Here is a 17,738-nt window from a genome sequence, read left to right on the forward strand (position 1 = left end):
TGCTATGGCTTGCTTTGATTTTCATACGTGACACCTGGACTTAAAATAATTACTTGTCATACATTTAACAGAACTAATTACAGCCTGTGTTGTTCCAAAAGTAGTTCAGTTCTCCCCACTGAAAGCATGAAAATATGTTCAAACTGTACTTGTAACATTTGTATTGAATTCAACTGAGATGCAGGTTTTTTTTTAAAAACTGCAGCTGACTTTATACTCCTTGGGGGTTGACCCTGACTTTGTGAAACAGAGTGGGGTGGGGGCTAGCAAATCGACAGCCCATCTATTGAAGCAAACAGCAAAAAAAAAGCGAGAGATGTGAAACAGGCTGCTAACTTGCTATTGCCCACAATACTATTGCATAAAATTCAAATCTATTCCTTATGTGTGGTGACTGAATTTAAAGGAACAGCCATCAAGCCAAATATAGACAAACAAAAATACGATATGTTTGTCACAGTAACAGAAATGAGGCAGTCGTGGACTGAGGAAGGAACAACCCGAGAGCTCTCATCCAAGACTGGGGGTTCACCAGATGAACAGCGTCTTTTTCGGGCAAACACTTTGCATTTCTTACAAAAGAATGTAGAGCCTAACTGAACACAAGTCACAAAGCACTCAAACAAGACAGAATGCAGCACATGAAAGATAGTCATTTATTGTGTTTATTCAGAGCACAAAGACACTAGCTGCTTGGCCCAGTACAAACAGCTTCAGTAAACCAATGGAATTCAGCCACTAGTTGATTAGGAATAAAATCCAACAGTCAAGTAGAAACATTTGAATCTGACAGGCTGTTAGCACCATCACTAAGTGCACTGCAACCAACAGGATACATCTCTGACACCTCAATATTGAAGCTATTGTGATGACAGGATTTTTCAATACCACCCTTATTGGGAACTGAGATCCCAAACAAACAGGAAGCCATTTTCTGCTAACCCAGGATAGTTGGGTTAGCACAGAAAAAGGCAGGGAGATGTTGTTGTGAGTTCACTTAATCCACTGCTTTAGTTCTATTGTAGGACTATTCTTAGCCATCCATAGGATTGATGACTCAAGTATGCCAGGACAAGCCGGTACATTAAGTCTGAGAATTCAAACATTTTCCATCATCAGTATGCACACCGGAATTCTCTCACTCCCTGTAGATATTCCCAGATTTATTTTTTTTTTTTTTTAAGTATTAGTTAATGCAATTTCTCCTTTGAGGTACAGTTCAATGTCACATCATCTCTTGTTCACAGTTACAGTCCATCTCTACCAAACTCTTTGGTCTCTTACTCTCCGAACACAGCCCAGCCTCTGGTTGCTGTAGTTCAGAGAAAAGCAACTACAGGAGGACAAGTGGCAATACTGTACAAGAGAACTTACTGCACATACAGGCAAATCCGTCGCAATAAGAATCTCAAGTCTGCTGATTTGGTGTGATTCCATTGAAGGTACGAGTTACAATGACACTTATGCATACACACACAGGACTACAGTGCAGTTACTCTCCCAGGGATGATCTCACTATAAAATAATTTTTAAGTTGTTTGTTGAAGCTGATAATTCACTGAAGCCTAAAATGTCTTTAGTAGTTGGGACAGCATATCGGGGGTGGAATTGGTCATGGGCCTGGACACCAAACAGACGGTATCGCATTAATTGCCTTTTACACACTCCACCACATATTCTGGTCATTGACTTTGATAAAACTGAATATCATTCGAAGTCGGCAACTGTGATTCCCTTGTTTTGAGTTCCCCTGCATATCCAAGTTCACCATGTTGAGTATCCGAACGGCCTTCGGTAACAATATCACAGAGAAAAGGGGCATAGATCACACCAGTGCTGTACAGGTGTGATCTTCTCAACTCAATGTCCAATCAGCAATAAAAAAAACTCTCAATATATGATAAACTGGGTAAAGCATTCACACAATTTTGTAGGAGCAACACTTCAGAACACACACACAATGCAAACAGGATTAAATATTTACAAGGCAATGGATTTGGAATGTGCAGGTTGAGAAGTAAACAGCACAATTAAAATTGCATCTACATTAATAAATAAACAGCCTATCCTAAACAAGACTGAGGTTGCCAATCCCTTTTGTTATAAATTCTACATTGAGGGAATTGAGGAGGGCTAGGATAAGGGGTAACATTACCATATGTGAAATGGGGCTCGAAAACAACTAAAAAGTTAAAAATGACAGATTTTAAACAATTCCAGGTTAACATAATAGATCCCTCTTGATGTGGGCCTCACGTAATACTGTGGGTCATGAGTGCAACGATTGTTTCCATTTTGTTGAATATTTTCTTGAACTTCCATCAGTAAGAGCGAAAGAAGGAACATTCAGAGAACATCACTACAACCAAGACGTAGCACTGCTCACTGCTGTACTAACTAGCGAAGGAGCAACACACAGGGACATATCATTATAGATGAAGCGTACATGAAGACATACCGACACTCTAAAAGGTGTCACAAGGCAGCAAGCAATGTTAATTAAGCAAGTTGTGATCATGATGAGATTGTTTCCCATTTGCTTTTCAATCTTCCAGCATGAATTAGCATGGGGTGGGATCCCAAGTCCAGGATTAGCACTGATCTGTTCTCACTTTGGCATCAATCACCTGCGTTGATGGGTGGGTCTTCACATACTACCTCAAGTTGTTTTTCCACAGTTCTTCTGCAGTAGAATTTCTGATTAGCAAGAGCCCAGGTTGTTGCTGAGCATCTGCAGATGGGACAGAAGAGTTTATTCAAGGCTGCATCCTCTTTTTCTTCAGGTAGGCATTGGATATTTGATTCATGATGATCAATGTCAACAGGACTGGGCAACAAACTGCCAGGTACCAACTAATGCCAGTCACTGTCTCAGTGAACCATATCGAGCACATGCCCAGCAGCAGACTGGTGCAGCCCAACAGGTAGCTAACCAATCCAGAGGTGGCATGGTAGAGTTTCAGTTTGGACAGGGACCAGTTCCTCATTAGTTTGGGGTACAGCAGTGAAACCCCACCGATGGACTGCATGCAAATGTACAGGATAGTCACCAGGCCAACCAGACCATGCCAGCTGGTAAAATGCGGTTTGTCATTCAGGTATTTGTTATAGCTGATAATGGTCAAACCTAGGACAGCACACACTGTGGCCAGCCCCTGCAACACCCAGTGGGATCGGACTTTGATTTTCCTCGAGTAGGACAGAATAGGGGAACTCTCTGGAGAGAACAGCAGAATGGCTTGGGTCATAATGAAGGAAAACTAGGAGAAAACAGAAGCACGGTTAAATTTCTGCACATTTCAAAACTTGTGTGATCCCACCTTTCCTGCCTCTTCTGTCCTGGTGATTGAGCCAACTCTCTAAGAGAAAGCTGAACTTTTTGGCACAGCTTTCCCTATCGACTTGCTCTACTCCGTTCTATCACTATGGCCACATCAGCTTTTATCCCCACTATGTCTGTCAGATTCTCCATTCGCAGGATTCTATTTCTGCTGTCCATCCTATTGTCCTCAACACATCTGCCTCCAACTTGTCCACGTACTACACATCTCTTCAGTCTCACCAACTCAGAGTTCAATATTACCCTCTCCTTGTTTGCGTTCTTTGTGAAAGACAAAGCATTAGTCCAAAGCACTTTCACCACAAGCATTAACACGCTCTTTGCCTTTGTCTCACGACAGCTTTGTTATTTAATCTCTCTTGCTCTCTGCCCTATCACACACCTTCCCTTTTGTTCTCTTCCCCAACACCTTCATTTGCTTAAAACCTAATTCTTTTCTAACCTTTGCCAGTTCTGATGAAAAGTCACAGACCTGAAACGTTAACTCTGCTTCTCTCGCCACAGATGCTGCCTGACTTGCTGAGTATTTCCAGCACTTTCTGTTTTTATATTAGCTTCCTTTTAAATTGTTCTATCTGTGCTGCAGTTGATGTTTTATCTTCTGACTCTTTTCCCATCAACTCAGGATCCCCAGAATTGTTTTTCTCTTCCTCCCATTCTATTTCTTCTCCCACATAATTATCTCTTCAAATCATCCTCCAGTTCTACATGTTTTTTGTTGATGAATCCACTGTGTTTCATCGACCATCTCCCAAAGCATGCTCTCAGTGCACATAACCTCCGTTACTCTCACAATGACATGGGAGGTCGTGTCTTACTAATTTGATTGAGTTTTTTGAGGAAGTGACAAAGATGATTGATGAGGGAAGGGCAGTGGCTGTTGTCTATATGGACTTTAGTAAAGGCTTTGACAAGGTCCCGCATGGCAGACTGGTGCAAAAGGTGAAGTCACACGGGATCAGAGGTGAGCTGGCAAGATGGATACAGAACTGGCTTGGTCATAGAAGACAGAGGGTAACAGTGGATGGGTGTTTTTCTGAATGGAGGGATGTGACTAGTGGTGTTCCGCAGGAATCAGTGCTGGGACCGTTGCTGTTTGTAGTATATATAAATGATTTGGAGGAAAATGTAGCTGGTCTGATTAGTAAGTTTGCAGACGACACAAAGATTGGTGGAGTTGCGGATAATGATGAGGATTGTCAGAGGATGCAGCAGGATATAGATCGGTTGGAGACTTGGGCGGAGAAATGGCAGATGGAGTTTAATCCGGACTATTGTGAGGTAATGCATTTTGGAAGGTCTAATGCAGGTGGGAGATATACAGTAAATGGCAGAACCCTTAGGAGTATTGACAGGCAGAGAGATCTGGGCGTACAGGTCCACAGGTCACAAAGTGGCAACGCAGGTGGATAAGGTAGTCAAGAAGGCATACGGCATGCTTGCCTTCATCGGTCGGGGCATAGAGTATAAAAATTGGCAAGTCATGTTGCAGCTGTACAGAACTTTAGTTAGGCCACACTTAGAATATTGCGTGCAATTCTGGTCGCCACACTACCAGACGGTCGTGGAGGCTTTGGAGAGGGTACAGAGGCGGTTTACCAGGATGTTGCCTGGTCTGGAGGGCATTATCTATGAGGAGAGGTTGGAAAAACTCGCATTGTTTTCACTGGAACGACGGAGGTGGAGGGGCGACATGATAGAGGTTTACAAAGTTATGAGCGGCATGGACAGAGTGGATAGTCAGAAGCTTTTTCCCAGGGTGGAAGAGTCAGTTACTAGGGGACATAGGTTTAAGGTGCGAGGGGCAAAGTTTAGAGGGGATGTGCGAGGCAAGTTTTTTTACACAGAGGGTGGCGAGTGCCTGGAACTTGCTGCCAGGGGAGGTGGTGGAAGCAGATACGATAGCGACGTTTAAGAGACATCTTGACGAATATATGAATAGGAAGGGAATAGAGGGATATGGGCCCCGGAAGTGCAGAAGGTGTTAATTTAGGCAGGCATCAAGATTGGCGCAGGCTTGGAGGGCCGAATGGCTTGTTCCTGTGCTGTACTGTTCTTTGTTTGAAGCACCGAATCTCAATCTCTTCCATGCCCATTGATATGGACACTGAAAATCTTGCTTTTTTTTTGTCAATTCTTTTAAGTTTCTCTATATCTCCAAGCAGCAACTGTCACTTCATACTGCTGATGACTCCTCTTACCCCTTCATCCACTGGCATCCTTTGCCTCATGTTTCTTCTGATCCAATCTGGATCTCCTACATCTCCTTCATTTCTAAAGCTACACATAAGAAGCTTGCTCTCTTTAGTGCCAAACGCTTCTTTCCTTCTCTGCAGTTCAAGACTCCATCTGTGATTTGATTACTGCTCCTATACCTGTGGATGCTCCTCTGGCAGCTCTCATGAACTCCTGGACAGGATATAAGAAAATGCTGATAAGGGATCATCCCTCTTTTCCTATCAACAATTTCATTTCAAGCAGAGAGTGGGCATAAATGGGGCATTTTCAAGTTGGCAGGCAGTGAATAGTAGGGTGCCGCAAGGATCAGTGCTGGGGTCTCAGCTATTTACACTCTATATTAATGACTTGGATGAAGAGACAGAGTAATGTATCTAAGTTTGCTGATGGTACAAAGCTTGGTGGAAAGGTAAGCTCCAAGGAGGGAGTCGAGAGGCTGCGAAGAGATATAGACTGCTTAAGTGAGTGGGCAACAAGATGACAAATGGAGTATGATGTAGGGAAATGTGAAGTTGTTGGCCTTTATTGCAAGGGGTTTGGAGTACAGGAATAAGGTCTTACTAAAATTATACAGGGCTTTGGTGAGACCGCACCTGGAATACTGTGTGCAGTTTTGGTCTCCACACTTAAGAAAGGATATATTTGCACTGGAGGCAGCGCAGCGAAGATTCACTAAATTGGTCCCTGGGATCAGGGGGTTGTCCTATGATGAGAAGCTGAGTAAATTGGGCCTATATTTTCTGGAGTTCAGAAGAATGAGAGGCGATCTAATTGAGACATACAAGATTCTGAAAGGGCTTGACAGGGTTGAAGCTGAGAGATTCTTCCCACTGGTCAGGGAGTCTAAAACACAGGGACACAATCTCAGGATAAGGGGCCAGTCATTCAGGACTGAGATAAAGAGCAATTACTACGCTCAAAGGGTTGTGAATCTTTGGAATTCTCTACCCCAAAGGGTTGTGGGTACTCCATCATTGAATACATTTAAGGCTGGGCCAGATAGATTTTTGGTCTCGCAGGGAAGCAATGGATATGGGCGGTGGGCAGGAAAGTGGAATTGAAGCCCAAGATCAGCCAAGATTGTATTGAATGGTGCAGCAGGCTTGATGGGCCATATAGTCTACTTCTGCTCCTATTTCTTGTATTCTTGGATTTTCAATTTATTGAATATTGCTATGATCATTGCTCCTTTGAACTTAGCTTTCTTGTCCTTTCAAATATGCTATCTTGCACTTTTCTTCCTTTTTTTATAAAATCGATTTGCATTTCTCTCCCATTCCAGTTTACCTCCCCACCTGAAATGATGCTGGAACAGAATCCCTACAGCAACTCACTCTAGTAAGCATGCAAACCTGGACAGTGAACATTGGTTTTTCTGGTCTTTGGGAGTGTTACATCTGGGCCCAATGCTCACAAATGCAAACTTTCAGCAGCAGTGAAAGCGATCAGGAGTAGGAAGTCTGGCTGATCTTTTCCCCTTTCCTAACTTTTGAACACTTGAGGCTAAACGCAACAACTCCTGGTCTGAATTGCTCAGTACCACACCATGTAGTGCTTTCACTCAGAGCATTCGGTGATCTCTTCGTTCATTTCTATTTTCTAACTTCCCTTAAGTCTTTAAAAAAATTCTGTTTTCCCTTTAAAGCACATTTAACATTTCAAATCTTTATATTAAGAGGGGGCAGGGAGGAGTTTTGTATTTTGCCTTCTATTTCTCTTCCTCACACCTCCCCCAATCTTCAACCTTCTATCACCTTTACTGAAATATGCAATATATTGTATTTCACCCCATCTTCTACTTATGTCGCATCAAAAAGCTTGAAAATGACGGGTGCTCGTGTTCCTCCCCTCAAACAGGCTGCTAAAAACATGCCAAGTCAGAGCCCTTTGAGTCCTCATTCAAACAAGCTACATCAAGAAACATGCTGCATTAGCTTTTCAAAGATTCCTTTCCCCTGGCCCTAGCCTTGAATTCACATCTTTCGCGAGTTACTCTCCCATCACCCCTCATGCCCTCTATGAGCACATCTTATCCATGAGATACACCTCTTGCTCCTTTGACTCTATTCATACTAAACTGTTGAGCACACAACTTGCCTTCCTGGCTACAAAAGCAATAGAGTACTGATGCTAGAAATCTGAAATAAAAACATAAAATGCTGGAAATACTCAGCGCGAGAGAAAAATTAACTGTTCCTCTCTCCACAGATGCTGCCTGACCGGCTGAGTATTTCCAGCATTTCTGTTTATTTTAATTTGTTCATGGAATGTGAGCATTTGTGGCAAGGCCAGCATTTATTGCCCATCCTTAACTGCCCTGAAGAAGGTGGTGGTGTGCCACCTTCTTCAACCACGGCAGTCCATGTGTGTATGGTACACCCACAGTGCTGTTATGGAGGGAGTTCCAGGATTTTGACCCAGCAACTGTAAAGGAACTGCAATATATTTCCAAGTCAGGATTGTGTGTGACTTGGAGGGGAACTTGCAGGTGGTGGTGTTTCCATGTGCCTGCTGCCCGTTCTTTTAGGTGGTAGAGGTCATGGATTTGGACGGTGCTGGCGAAGAAGCCTCGTTGATTTGCTGCAATGCATCTTGTAGATGGTACACACTGCTGCCACTGTGCGCCAGTGGTGGAGGGAGTGAATGTTTGTAAATGGGGTGCCAATCAAGCGGGCTGCTTTGTCCAGGATGGTCTTGAGTGTTGTTGGAGCTGCACTCATCCAGGCAAGTGGAGTGACTTGTGTCTTGTAGACAGTGGACAGGCTTTGGGGAGTCAGGTAAGATATTCATTGCAGAACTCCTAGCCTCTGACCTGCTCTTGTAGCCACAGTATTTATATGGCTGGTCCAGTTCAGTTTCTGGTCAACAGTAACCCCAAGGATGTTGATGGTGGGGGATTCAGCAATGGTAATGCTGTTGAACATCAAGGGGAGATGGTTAGATACACCCTTGTTGGAGATGGTCATTGCCTGGCACTTGTGTGGCACAAATCTTACTTGCTACTGATCAGCCCAAGTCTGAACGCTGTCCAGGTTTTGCTGCCTGCAGGCACAGTCTGCTTCAATATCTGAGGAGTTGTAAATGGTACTATATATTGTGCAATCATCAGCGAACATACCCACTTTTGACCTTATTATGGAGGAATGGTCATTGATGAAGCAGCTGAAGATAGTTGGGCCTAGGACACGATTCCCTTCCTGGCTTTCACGTTAGCTGATATTGTTAACAGTTCCTTCTCCTCAGGTACTCCTGCAAATCACCCCACTACTTAAAAAAACAACCCTTGAACCCTCCATTCTTGCAAACTACCATCCCATCTATAACCTCACTTCCCTCTCCAAAGTCCAGGAGTGCGCTGTCACCTCCGTGCCCATCTTTTCCAGACCTCCACATTTGAATTCCGCCAATCAGGATTCGACCCTGCCACAGTACCAAAGCAGTTCTCATCAATGTCATAAATGTGACTGTGAGAAAGATAAACTCTCCCTCCTTGTCCTTCTCGCCATGTCTGTAGACATGCCTTTGATACAGTTGACCACACCATACTCCTCCAATGCCTCTCCACTGTTGTCCAGCTGGGCGGGACTGCATTCACCTGATTCCATTCTTATCCATCCAGTTGTAGCCAGAGAATCACCTGCAATGGATTCTCTTCCCGCTTCAGCACCGTTACCTCTGGTGCCCCCCAAGGATCTATCCTTGGCCCCCTCCTATTTCTCATTTACTTGCTCATCCTCGGTGACATCATCCGAAAACACATCAGTTTCCACGTGTACACTGAGGACACCCAGCTGTAACTCACCACCATCTCTCTCGACGCCTCCACTGTCTCTACATTACGAGACTGCTTGTCCAATAGCCAGTGCTGGATGAGCAGAAACTTTCTCCAACTAATTATTGGGAAGACTGAAGCCATTGTTTTTGGTCCCCCCCACAAACTCCATTCCCTAGCCACTGACTTCATCCCTCTCTGAGGCAACCATCTGAGGTTGAACTAGACTGTTCGCAACTTTGGTGCCATACTTGGCAATGAGATGAGCTTCCAATCACATATCCACTCCATCACTAAGACCACCTAGTTCCATTGCTGAACACCCAACTCCATCCCGCCTCAGATCATCCTTTGCTGAAATCCTCGACCATGTGTTTGTTATCTCTAGACGTGACTAATTCAACGCACTCCTGGATGGCCTCCCGTGTTTTACCCTCCATAAATTTGAAGTGATCCAAAACTCTGCTGCCTGTGTCCTAACTCACACCAAGTTCTAATCATCCATTACCCCATGCTTGTTGACCTACACTGCCTCCCAATTAAGCAATTTTAAAATTCTCATCCTTGTTTTCAAAACTCTCCATGGCCTCGCCCCCTCCTATCTCTGTAATTTCCTCCAGTCCTACAACCCTCCGAGAGGACTGCGCTCCTCTAATTCTGGCCTCTTGAGCATCCCCGATTTTAATCATACCACCATTGGTGGCTGTGGTTTCAGCCGTCTGGGCGCTAAGCTCTGGAATTCCCTCCCTAAAACTCTCCCTCTCTTTACTCCTTTAAGACACGCCCTAAAACCATACTCTTTGTCCAAGTTTTTGGTGATCTGCCCTAATATCACTTTATGTGGCTCAGTGTCAAATTCTGTTTGATATCTCTTCTGTGAAGAGTTTGGGACATTTAACTACATTACAGGCACTATAACTACAAGTAGTTGTTGTTATTAATTTATATTAACCAGTATTCCCCATAATTATTACCCTCCTTTTTCCCATCTATTCCATGCTACTCTGTTCCTCTCCTGGTAATCTGCAGCAATTCCTGGTTATTAATTTCCTTACTTTGATGATGCATTTTCATTCAAACTGACTCAGCCCTCTCATTATCCAAAGTTAAATTTATACTCGTAATTTTCAGAAGCTGTCGCTTTCTAGTAATTCCTCCCTCACTTTATTTTTTCCAAGCATGTCTAAGTTGGCTATATGAAACATATCAGCCTTCTTTATTCCACACACAACCTCAAGCGCTGGCACACTGCTTTTTAAACCCTTTATGCTACTGGAAGATATTTTAACTTGTCAAATCACAACAGTTCCTATTAATTACTACTTTATTTTACTTTCTCAATTATTAATAGAGGAGAGTGCCCTAGATAACCCAGCATTCGCCCCATAAACAACCTTTCATAACCCTCACCTGGCTGATGCTGTGAATATGTGCCAGCCTTGGCTCAGTGGGTAACACTTTGGTCTGTGAATCAGAAGATTGGAGTTGAAGTCCCAATCCAGAGACTCGAACACAAAAGTTAACATTCCAGTGCAGTACTGACTGAGTGCTGCGTTGTCAAAGGTGCCGTCTTTCAGATGAGATGTTAAACCGAGACCCTTTCCATCTTCTCCAGTAGATATAAAAGACCCCATGGCACTATTTCAAAGAAGAGCAGGGAGTTCTTCCCAATATTTATCCCTCAACCAACATCACTATCTGGTCATTGTCACATTGCTGTTTGTGGCAGCTTGCTGTCAGGTTAGCTGCCATATTTCCTGCATTATAACAGTGACTAAATATCAAAAGTACTTCAAAATTAGAGTGCTTTGGGCACTTTTTGCGATTTCTCACATATAAAATTAATAACAGTCAGAGTAAATCCTGCCAATGACTTCTTAAAAAGCCAAAGTTTGTTTATTTTGGCCAATAAAAAAACTTTGAGATGTTGCCCAAGAGCTGTTCAGTTGATCAATAACTTCACAGTCAACATTCTGTATTCTCTCATACCAGCATAGAGAAACAAAGAGAACCTCACATGAGTTCTCCCATGATAAACAGATAACCTCTGCTCTCCTAAACAATGTATAAGTTATGGGAAAATAAGAACCAAGAATCCTCCAAGCATTCATGATGAGCTCCTTCTTCCTTTTTTCTTTGGTCTCCCATCCCAGTCCCCAGCAAAGAGGGGAACACCCTGCATCCTCTTGCCATCCGCCACATCTGGCTGTAACATTGAGCGTTCATCTGCTTGCTCATGTACCATACCCTGGCTGATAAGGAGGGGGGCACGAGGAGGTATGGAGAAGTGCCTAGGTTTACCCTCTCTGCAGAGAAGCTTCAATCTCCACTCTCATCCTGAAATCTAGAATATAGGAATCATAGGATCATACAGCACAGAGGAGGCCAATGGGTCCATCGCACTAGTGCTGGCTCTTTGGAAGAGCTATCCAATTAGTCCCACTCTCCTGCTCTTTCCCCATAGCCCTGCAAATTTTTCTTCAAGTATTTATTCAATTTCCTTTTGAAAGTTACTATTGAATATGCTTCCACCACCTTTTCAGACAATGTTTTTCCAGATCATAACAATTTGCTGCGTAAAAAATTCTTCTAATCTCTTCTCTTGTTCCTTTGCCAATTACCCCTTACATCTGTGTCTTCTGGTTACCGATCCTCCTGTCAGCAGAAACAATTTCTCCTTATTTACTCTACCTACATTACAATGTGACTGCACTTCAAAAGTAACTTCATTAGCTGTAAAGCACTTTGAGACATTCAGTGGTTGGGAAAGGCACCATTTAAACGCAACTCTTTATTTTCTTCTTTTTATCGAAACCCCACATGATCTTGAGTACCTCCATTAAATCTCTCTGTAACCTTCTCTGTTCTAAGAAATCAATGGCTAAAAGGCCACATCTTACCACAGCACAATGGCCCGTTAAAATAACCCACCATTATGCTGCTGGTTCACTACAAAACTTACAATTTTAGGAACAAGTCTTGTAGCCGAGCCTCACCCGACAGCTCTGTCACCGAGTCTTGTCATGTTCACACCATTGCTTGGCACTTTCATTCATTCGGCCTCATCTGTGGGAGGGCACACAATTCGCTGGCATGGAAACACCAGCTTTCTCCTTTACCCATCCACAGCTAATGTACACATTCCCAAGGGTCAACAGTATTAGACAAAAAACAGTTGCTTCCCGTTGTTTTTTCTGACCTTGATAACAATGGTCATACCCAAGATTTTCGAGCAGCTGCAATCGACAGAATTGGCCTCAGGATGTACTTATTTACAGCAACTAGACCTTGTGGTCTTAAAGGGACAGAGCAGCTGAAGCAATTGTAGCACCAGAATAATACATTGTGTGATACATAGTAAATAGAATGTGGGTAGTAAGAGGTGGAGTGGGGCCTATTGGAGACAAGAAGGGTAACATATGCTTAAAGGAACAGGGAAAGGCTAGAATACTTAAAGAGTACTTTGCGTCGGTGTTTACTAAGGAAGAGGAATCTCACAAAATATCAGTAGAAGCGGATAGAGTAGAGGCAATGGATAGGGTAAAAATTGAGAGGGAGGAGATACTGGAAAGGCTGGCTATGCTTAGAGTAGGTAAGTCACCCGGTCCAGATGGCTTGCGTCCCAGGTTGCTTAAGGAAGTGAAGGTGGAGAAAGCAGAAGGGCTTGCCATAATCTTCTAATTTTCCCTAGATATGGGGGAGGTGCCAGAGGATTGGAGAGTGGCAAATGTGACACCCTTATTCAAGAAATGGTGTGAGGACAATCCTAGCAACTGCAGGCCAGTTAGTTTAACATCAGTGGTGGGTAAGGTTTTAGAAACAATAATCAGGGGAAAAAAATCAACAGGCACTTAGAGAGGTTCGAGTTAATTAAGGATAGCCAGCATTGATTTGTAAAAGGCAGATCATGCTTGACTAATCTAATTAAATTTTGTGATGAAGGGAATGCGGATGATGTTGTTTAAATGGATTTTAAGAAAGCATTTGATAAGGAACCACATAATAGGCTGGTTAACAAAATTAAGGCTCATGGAATAGGAGGATCAGTATCCAATTGGATAAAAAATTAGTTTAAGGACAGAAAACAACGAGTTGTGGTAAATGGTTGTTTTTCAGACTGGATGATGGGAGATAGTGGTATTCCCCAAGGGTCAGTGTTAAGACCACTGCTTTTTTTTTTACTATATATAAATGACTTAGATCTTGGAATACAGAGTAGAATTTCAAAATTTTCTGATCATACCAGGAGTAGCAAACAATGAGGATGATATGAACTGCCGACAACAGAATATAAATAGGATAGCAGAATGGGCAGACAAGTGCCAGATAGAATTTAATACAGCCAAATGTGAGATGCTGCATTTTGGCAGAAGGGATAGGGTGAGGCAATATATACTTAATGACACAGTTCTAAAGAGTGTGCAGGAACAGAGGGACCTGGGGTTGCATATGCATCGATCTTTGAAGGTAAAAGCACATATTGAAAGAGTGGTTAGTAAAGCATATGGGATCTTGGGCTTCATAAATAGGGGCATAAAGTCGAAAAGTTATGCTGAAGCTTTAGATGGGGCTGAACCACAGCTTTATAGAAAATTGCATTCAGTTCTGGCCACCACACTTTAGGATGTGAGGAGCCTTGAGAAGGTGCAGAGGAGATTTATTAGAATGTTTCCAGGGATGGGGGATTTTAGTTACAAGGTTAGGTTGGAAAAGCTGGAGTTGTTCTCTCTGAAGCAAAGGAGGTTGAGGGGAGATTTGATAGAGGTGCACAAGATTGACAGGCTTAGATGAGTTAGACAAGGAAAAACTGTTCCCATTAACTGATGGCATAAGGATTAGAGGACACAGATTGAATGTTTTGGGCAGAGATGCAGGGGGAATATGAGGATGAACTTCTTTATGCAACAGGTAGTAATGACCTGGAACCCACTGCCCACAAGGGTGTTGGAAGCAGAGACGATCGATGATTTTAAAAGGAAATTGCACGGGCTACGGGGATTGACTGGATTGTTCCGCAGAGAGTCGGAATGGACTTGAGAGGCCGAATGGCCTCCTTTTATGCCATAAATGACTATGAAATGAGATAATGCTGGATAATAAACACTGATTGCCATGATTGATGAACAACTGGATTATTGTTGTATCATGTGAATATCAGAATGGTGGAGGGTGAACTAGATGGAAGCAATTCCCACATTCTTGTGCTCCTGTCCTTACAAAACAGCGTATCCTCTGATTCACTCTAAGCAAAGTGACAGGCAACATGCCAGTGGATCTACGAACTGAGGTGAGCCTGCATGGTAAGTAGTTCTGGGATTCAACTGTCCACCCTCTGTGTGGAAGACAAGTCAGGAACCCTAGCATGATGCAGCTTTGGAAGAATGTGTCAACTCCCTCACATGCAACACGGGCAGTGTTTCTGTTTAAAACCTGCATCGTTTGACAGACAGAGGCAGGTGGGCTGTGAGTTCTCACGGAGCAACAAAAATTAACGGCAGGATCTTCCCCACCCCTGGGGACAGGTAAGTGCTGAATGGTGGGGAATGTAGCTTTAAAATTGAAAAGGTCACTGATACTGAGGCAGCGTGGTTCGCCAGCACACTGAGACAGAACACAGGCACAGTCCTCCTCTCAACTGAGTTTCTGCCTCAGCTGTGTCAGTGAAGAGGTGCTGAAGAGAGCAGTCACCTCTGTCTGAGCCCGTTACCTACTCCTGGATGGAGAATGTGTATGGGTTTAAGAGAGCTTGGGAAAGATTGTTCGAGCGTAAGGGGGAGATTGTGCTCTTTTTGGAGAGCAGCATATCCTTCAAAGGAAAGAAATCTGATCCAAAGGGCAGCCCCCAACGAATATCTCCATGCATATTATGCAATCGTAGATTACTTACAGCAAGAGCCATCAGGAATGGATGCCAGGAAAATAAACCTAGAACAAAAAAAATGAATTCATCAGCTGTCGTTTAAGGTACTTCAGATACAGTCCAAAGACATCTCTATAACACTGAGGTACAAGCACTTTCATAGAATCATAGAAGCTTACAGCACAGAAGGAGGCTATTAGACCCATCATGACAGTGCCGGCTCTTTCCAGGAGAACTAATAGGAAGGAAGATGTGGGTTTTAGACCGATTGGTAAAAGTGTACTGTACTGAGTCAATGCGCTCCCATGTGTGGAAAACACTGCAGTGGAGAAGGTACTAGGTACCGACTTCTTCATGGTCTTTAATCGACAAGTCACAATAAGACAGAGTCCATGGCTGGGTAGGTCTAAGTAAAGCCTGTGGATTACTTGCAGTCCAGTAAGCAAGCCCTAGTAATCTAACTAATATATCATTGGTCAGAGGTGTCCAAGCTTTTGTCTTTATCTGCTGCAAGGATGGGTGTACCATGGAGTTTCAGGATGAGGTATAAAGGTTAAAGCTGTATCCCCATTAATGTGCACATATATCTAGTGGCTGATGCTGACCTTCACCTTGTAATATTTAGAATTATCCACCAATGAAGCAGCAGCAGTGAAACAACCCTTTCCAAACCTCCAGACCCATGAAACAGTACACATTTGCGCAAATAAGACTAAGTTTCCTGGACTTAGAAGGATGGAGAGCAAAGCTTGGGGTGATCTTTGCACTGAATATGCCCTATTTGAACTGTGTGGACCAAGAGGTTTTCAAAGGGTCATTGTTGACATTGTTGCCACATTAGTGGATAAATACAAATTGAAGCAGCGAACTAAACTTTATTTATGTCTCCCAGGCTGCATGGTATGAACCAAAATAGCCATGGAGGGCAGCAAAACATAAGGTATGATGCTTGACTACAGATGGAAGCCCCTCCCCAGAGTGGCACCAAATAATGTGTACCTGGAGCACCTCCCCCACAGCGCCACTGTGTACCTAGAGCCCCTCCCCCACAGTGCCACTGTGTACCTGGAGCTCCTCCTCCAAGGTGCCACTGTGTACCTAAAGCCACTCCTCCACAGTGCCACTGTGTACCTGGAGCTCCTCCTCCAAGGTGCCACTGTGTACCTAAAGCCACTCCTCCACAGTGCCACTGTGTACCTGGAGCTCCTCCTCCAAGGTGCCACTGTGTACTTAAAGCCACTCCTCCACAGTGCCTGTGTACCTAGAGCCCCTCCCCCACAGTGCCACTGTGTACCTGGAGCCCTTCCCCCACAGTGCCACTGTATACCTGGAGCCCCTCCCCCACAGTGCTACTGTGTACTTAAAGCCACTCCTCCACAGTGCCACTGTGTACCTGGAGCCCCGCCCCCATGGTGCCACTATATACCTGGAGCCCCTCCCCCACAGTGCCACTGTGTACCTGTGCCCCTCCCCCACAGTGCCAGTGTACCTGTGCCCCTCCCCCAGTGCCACTGTGTACCTGTGCCCCTCCCCCAGTGCCACTGTGTACCTGTGCCCCTCCCCCACAGTGCCACTGTGTACCTGGAGCCCTCCCCAACGGTGCCACTGTATACCTGGAGGCCATCCCCCACGGTGCCACTGTATACCTGTGCCCCTCCCCCACAGTGCCAGTGTACCTGTGCCCCTCCCCCACAGTGCCACTGTGTAACTGGAGCCCTCCCCAACAGTGCCACTGTATACCTGGAGGCCCTCCCCAACAGTGCCACTGTATACCTGTGCCCCTCCCCCACAGTGCCACTGTGTACCTGTGCCCCTCCCCCACAGTGCCACTGTGTACCTGTGCCCCTCCCCCACAGTGCCACTGTGTACCTGTGCCCCTCCCCCACAGTGCCACTGTGTACCTGTGCCCCTCCCCCACAGTGCCACTGTGTACCTGGAGCCCTCCCCAACAGTGCCACTGTATACCTGGAGGCCATCCCCCACGGTGCCACTGTATACCTGTGCCCCTCCCCCACAGTGCCAGTGTACCTGTGCTCCTCCCCCACAGTGCCACTGTGTAACTGGAGCCCTCCCCAACAGTGCCACTGTGCACCTGGAGGCCCTCCCCCACGGTGCCACTGTGCACCTGGAAGCCCTCCCCCACGGTGCCACTGTGCACCTGGAGGCCCTCCCCCACGGTGCCAGTGTACCCGGAGCTCCTCCACCACAGTGCCACTGTGTACCCGGAGCTCCTCCCCCGTGATGTCTCCGTTTACCTGCACACCCTCCCCCGTTATTAACAGGTCTGCTCTGACATAGCTCGCGTACTCGGACGGGGTTGCTCCGCTCCCCTTCCAGCTGTCAGATACTCACTGCTCCCCGGCTTTGTGACCACCCCTATGCCGACTGGGAATCCCAGGCTGAGAAGATGCGCTGCTGTTCCGGCCGCTTTCCGCACGACGCCGTACAACCAGAAATCGGTGCTGGGTTCTGCCATCGCTGCCGGGCGCCGTTGGCGGCTCGTGCGTTGTTACGTGCTGAGGTCAGCA

The 17,738-nt window shown here is 45.0% G+C and overlaps 1 protein-coding gene across 3 annotated transcripts; it reads right to left on the reverse strand.

Annotated features, from left to right (window-relative positions):
• Positions 1-642: 642 nt before the first annotated feature.
• On the reverse strand, positions 643-17,724 carry cyb561d2 (cytochrome b561 family, member D2). Of its 3 annotated transcripts, XM_068051387.1 has the most exons (3): positions 17,563-17,724; positions 15,238-15,275; positions 643-3,260 (listed from the first exon to the last, which is right to left on the reverse strand). In XM_068051387.1, exons 1-3 carry the CDS (start codon positions 17,684-17,686, stop codon positions 2,757-2,759), a joined length of 666 nt encoding a protein of 221 aa, XP_067907488.1. In that variant the 5' UTR covers positions 17,687-17,724; the 3' UTR covers positions 643-2,756. The 3 variants fall into 3 exon arrangements, with proteins under 3 accessions (XP_067907488.1, XP_067907489.1, XP_067907490.1); XM_068051388.1 differs by lacking the exons at positions 15,238-15,275; positions 17,563-17,724 and adding an exon at positions 12,313-12,403; XM_068051389.1 differs by lacking the exons at positions 15,238-15,275; positions 17,563-17,724 and adding an exon at positions 10,761-12,298.
• Between the last annotated feature and the right edge of the window lie 14 nt (positions 17,725-17,738).

The sequence above is a fragment of the Heterodontus francisci genome, chromosome 19 (genome assembly GCF_036365525.1).
Source record: "Heterodontus francisci isolate sHetFra1 chromosome 19, sHetFra1.hap1, whole genome shotgun sequence".
Lineage (NCBI taxonomy): Eukaryota > Metazoa > Chordata > Chondrichthyes > Heterodontiformes > Heterodontidae > Heterodontus > Heterodontus francisci.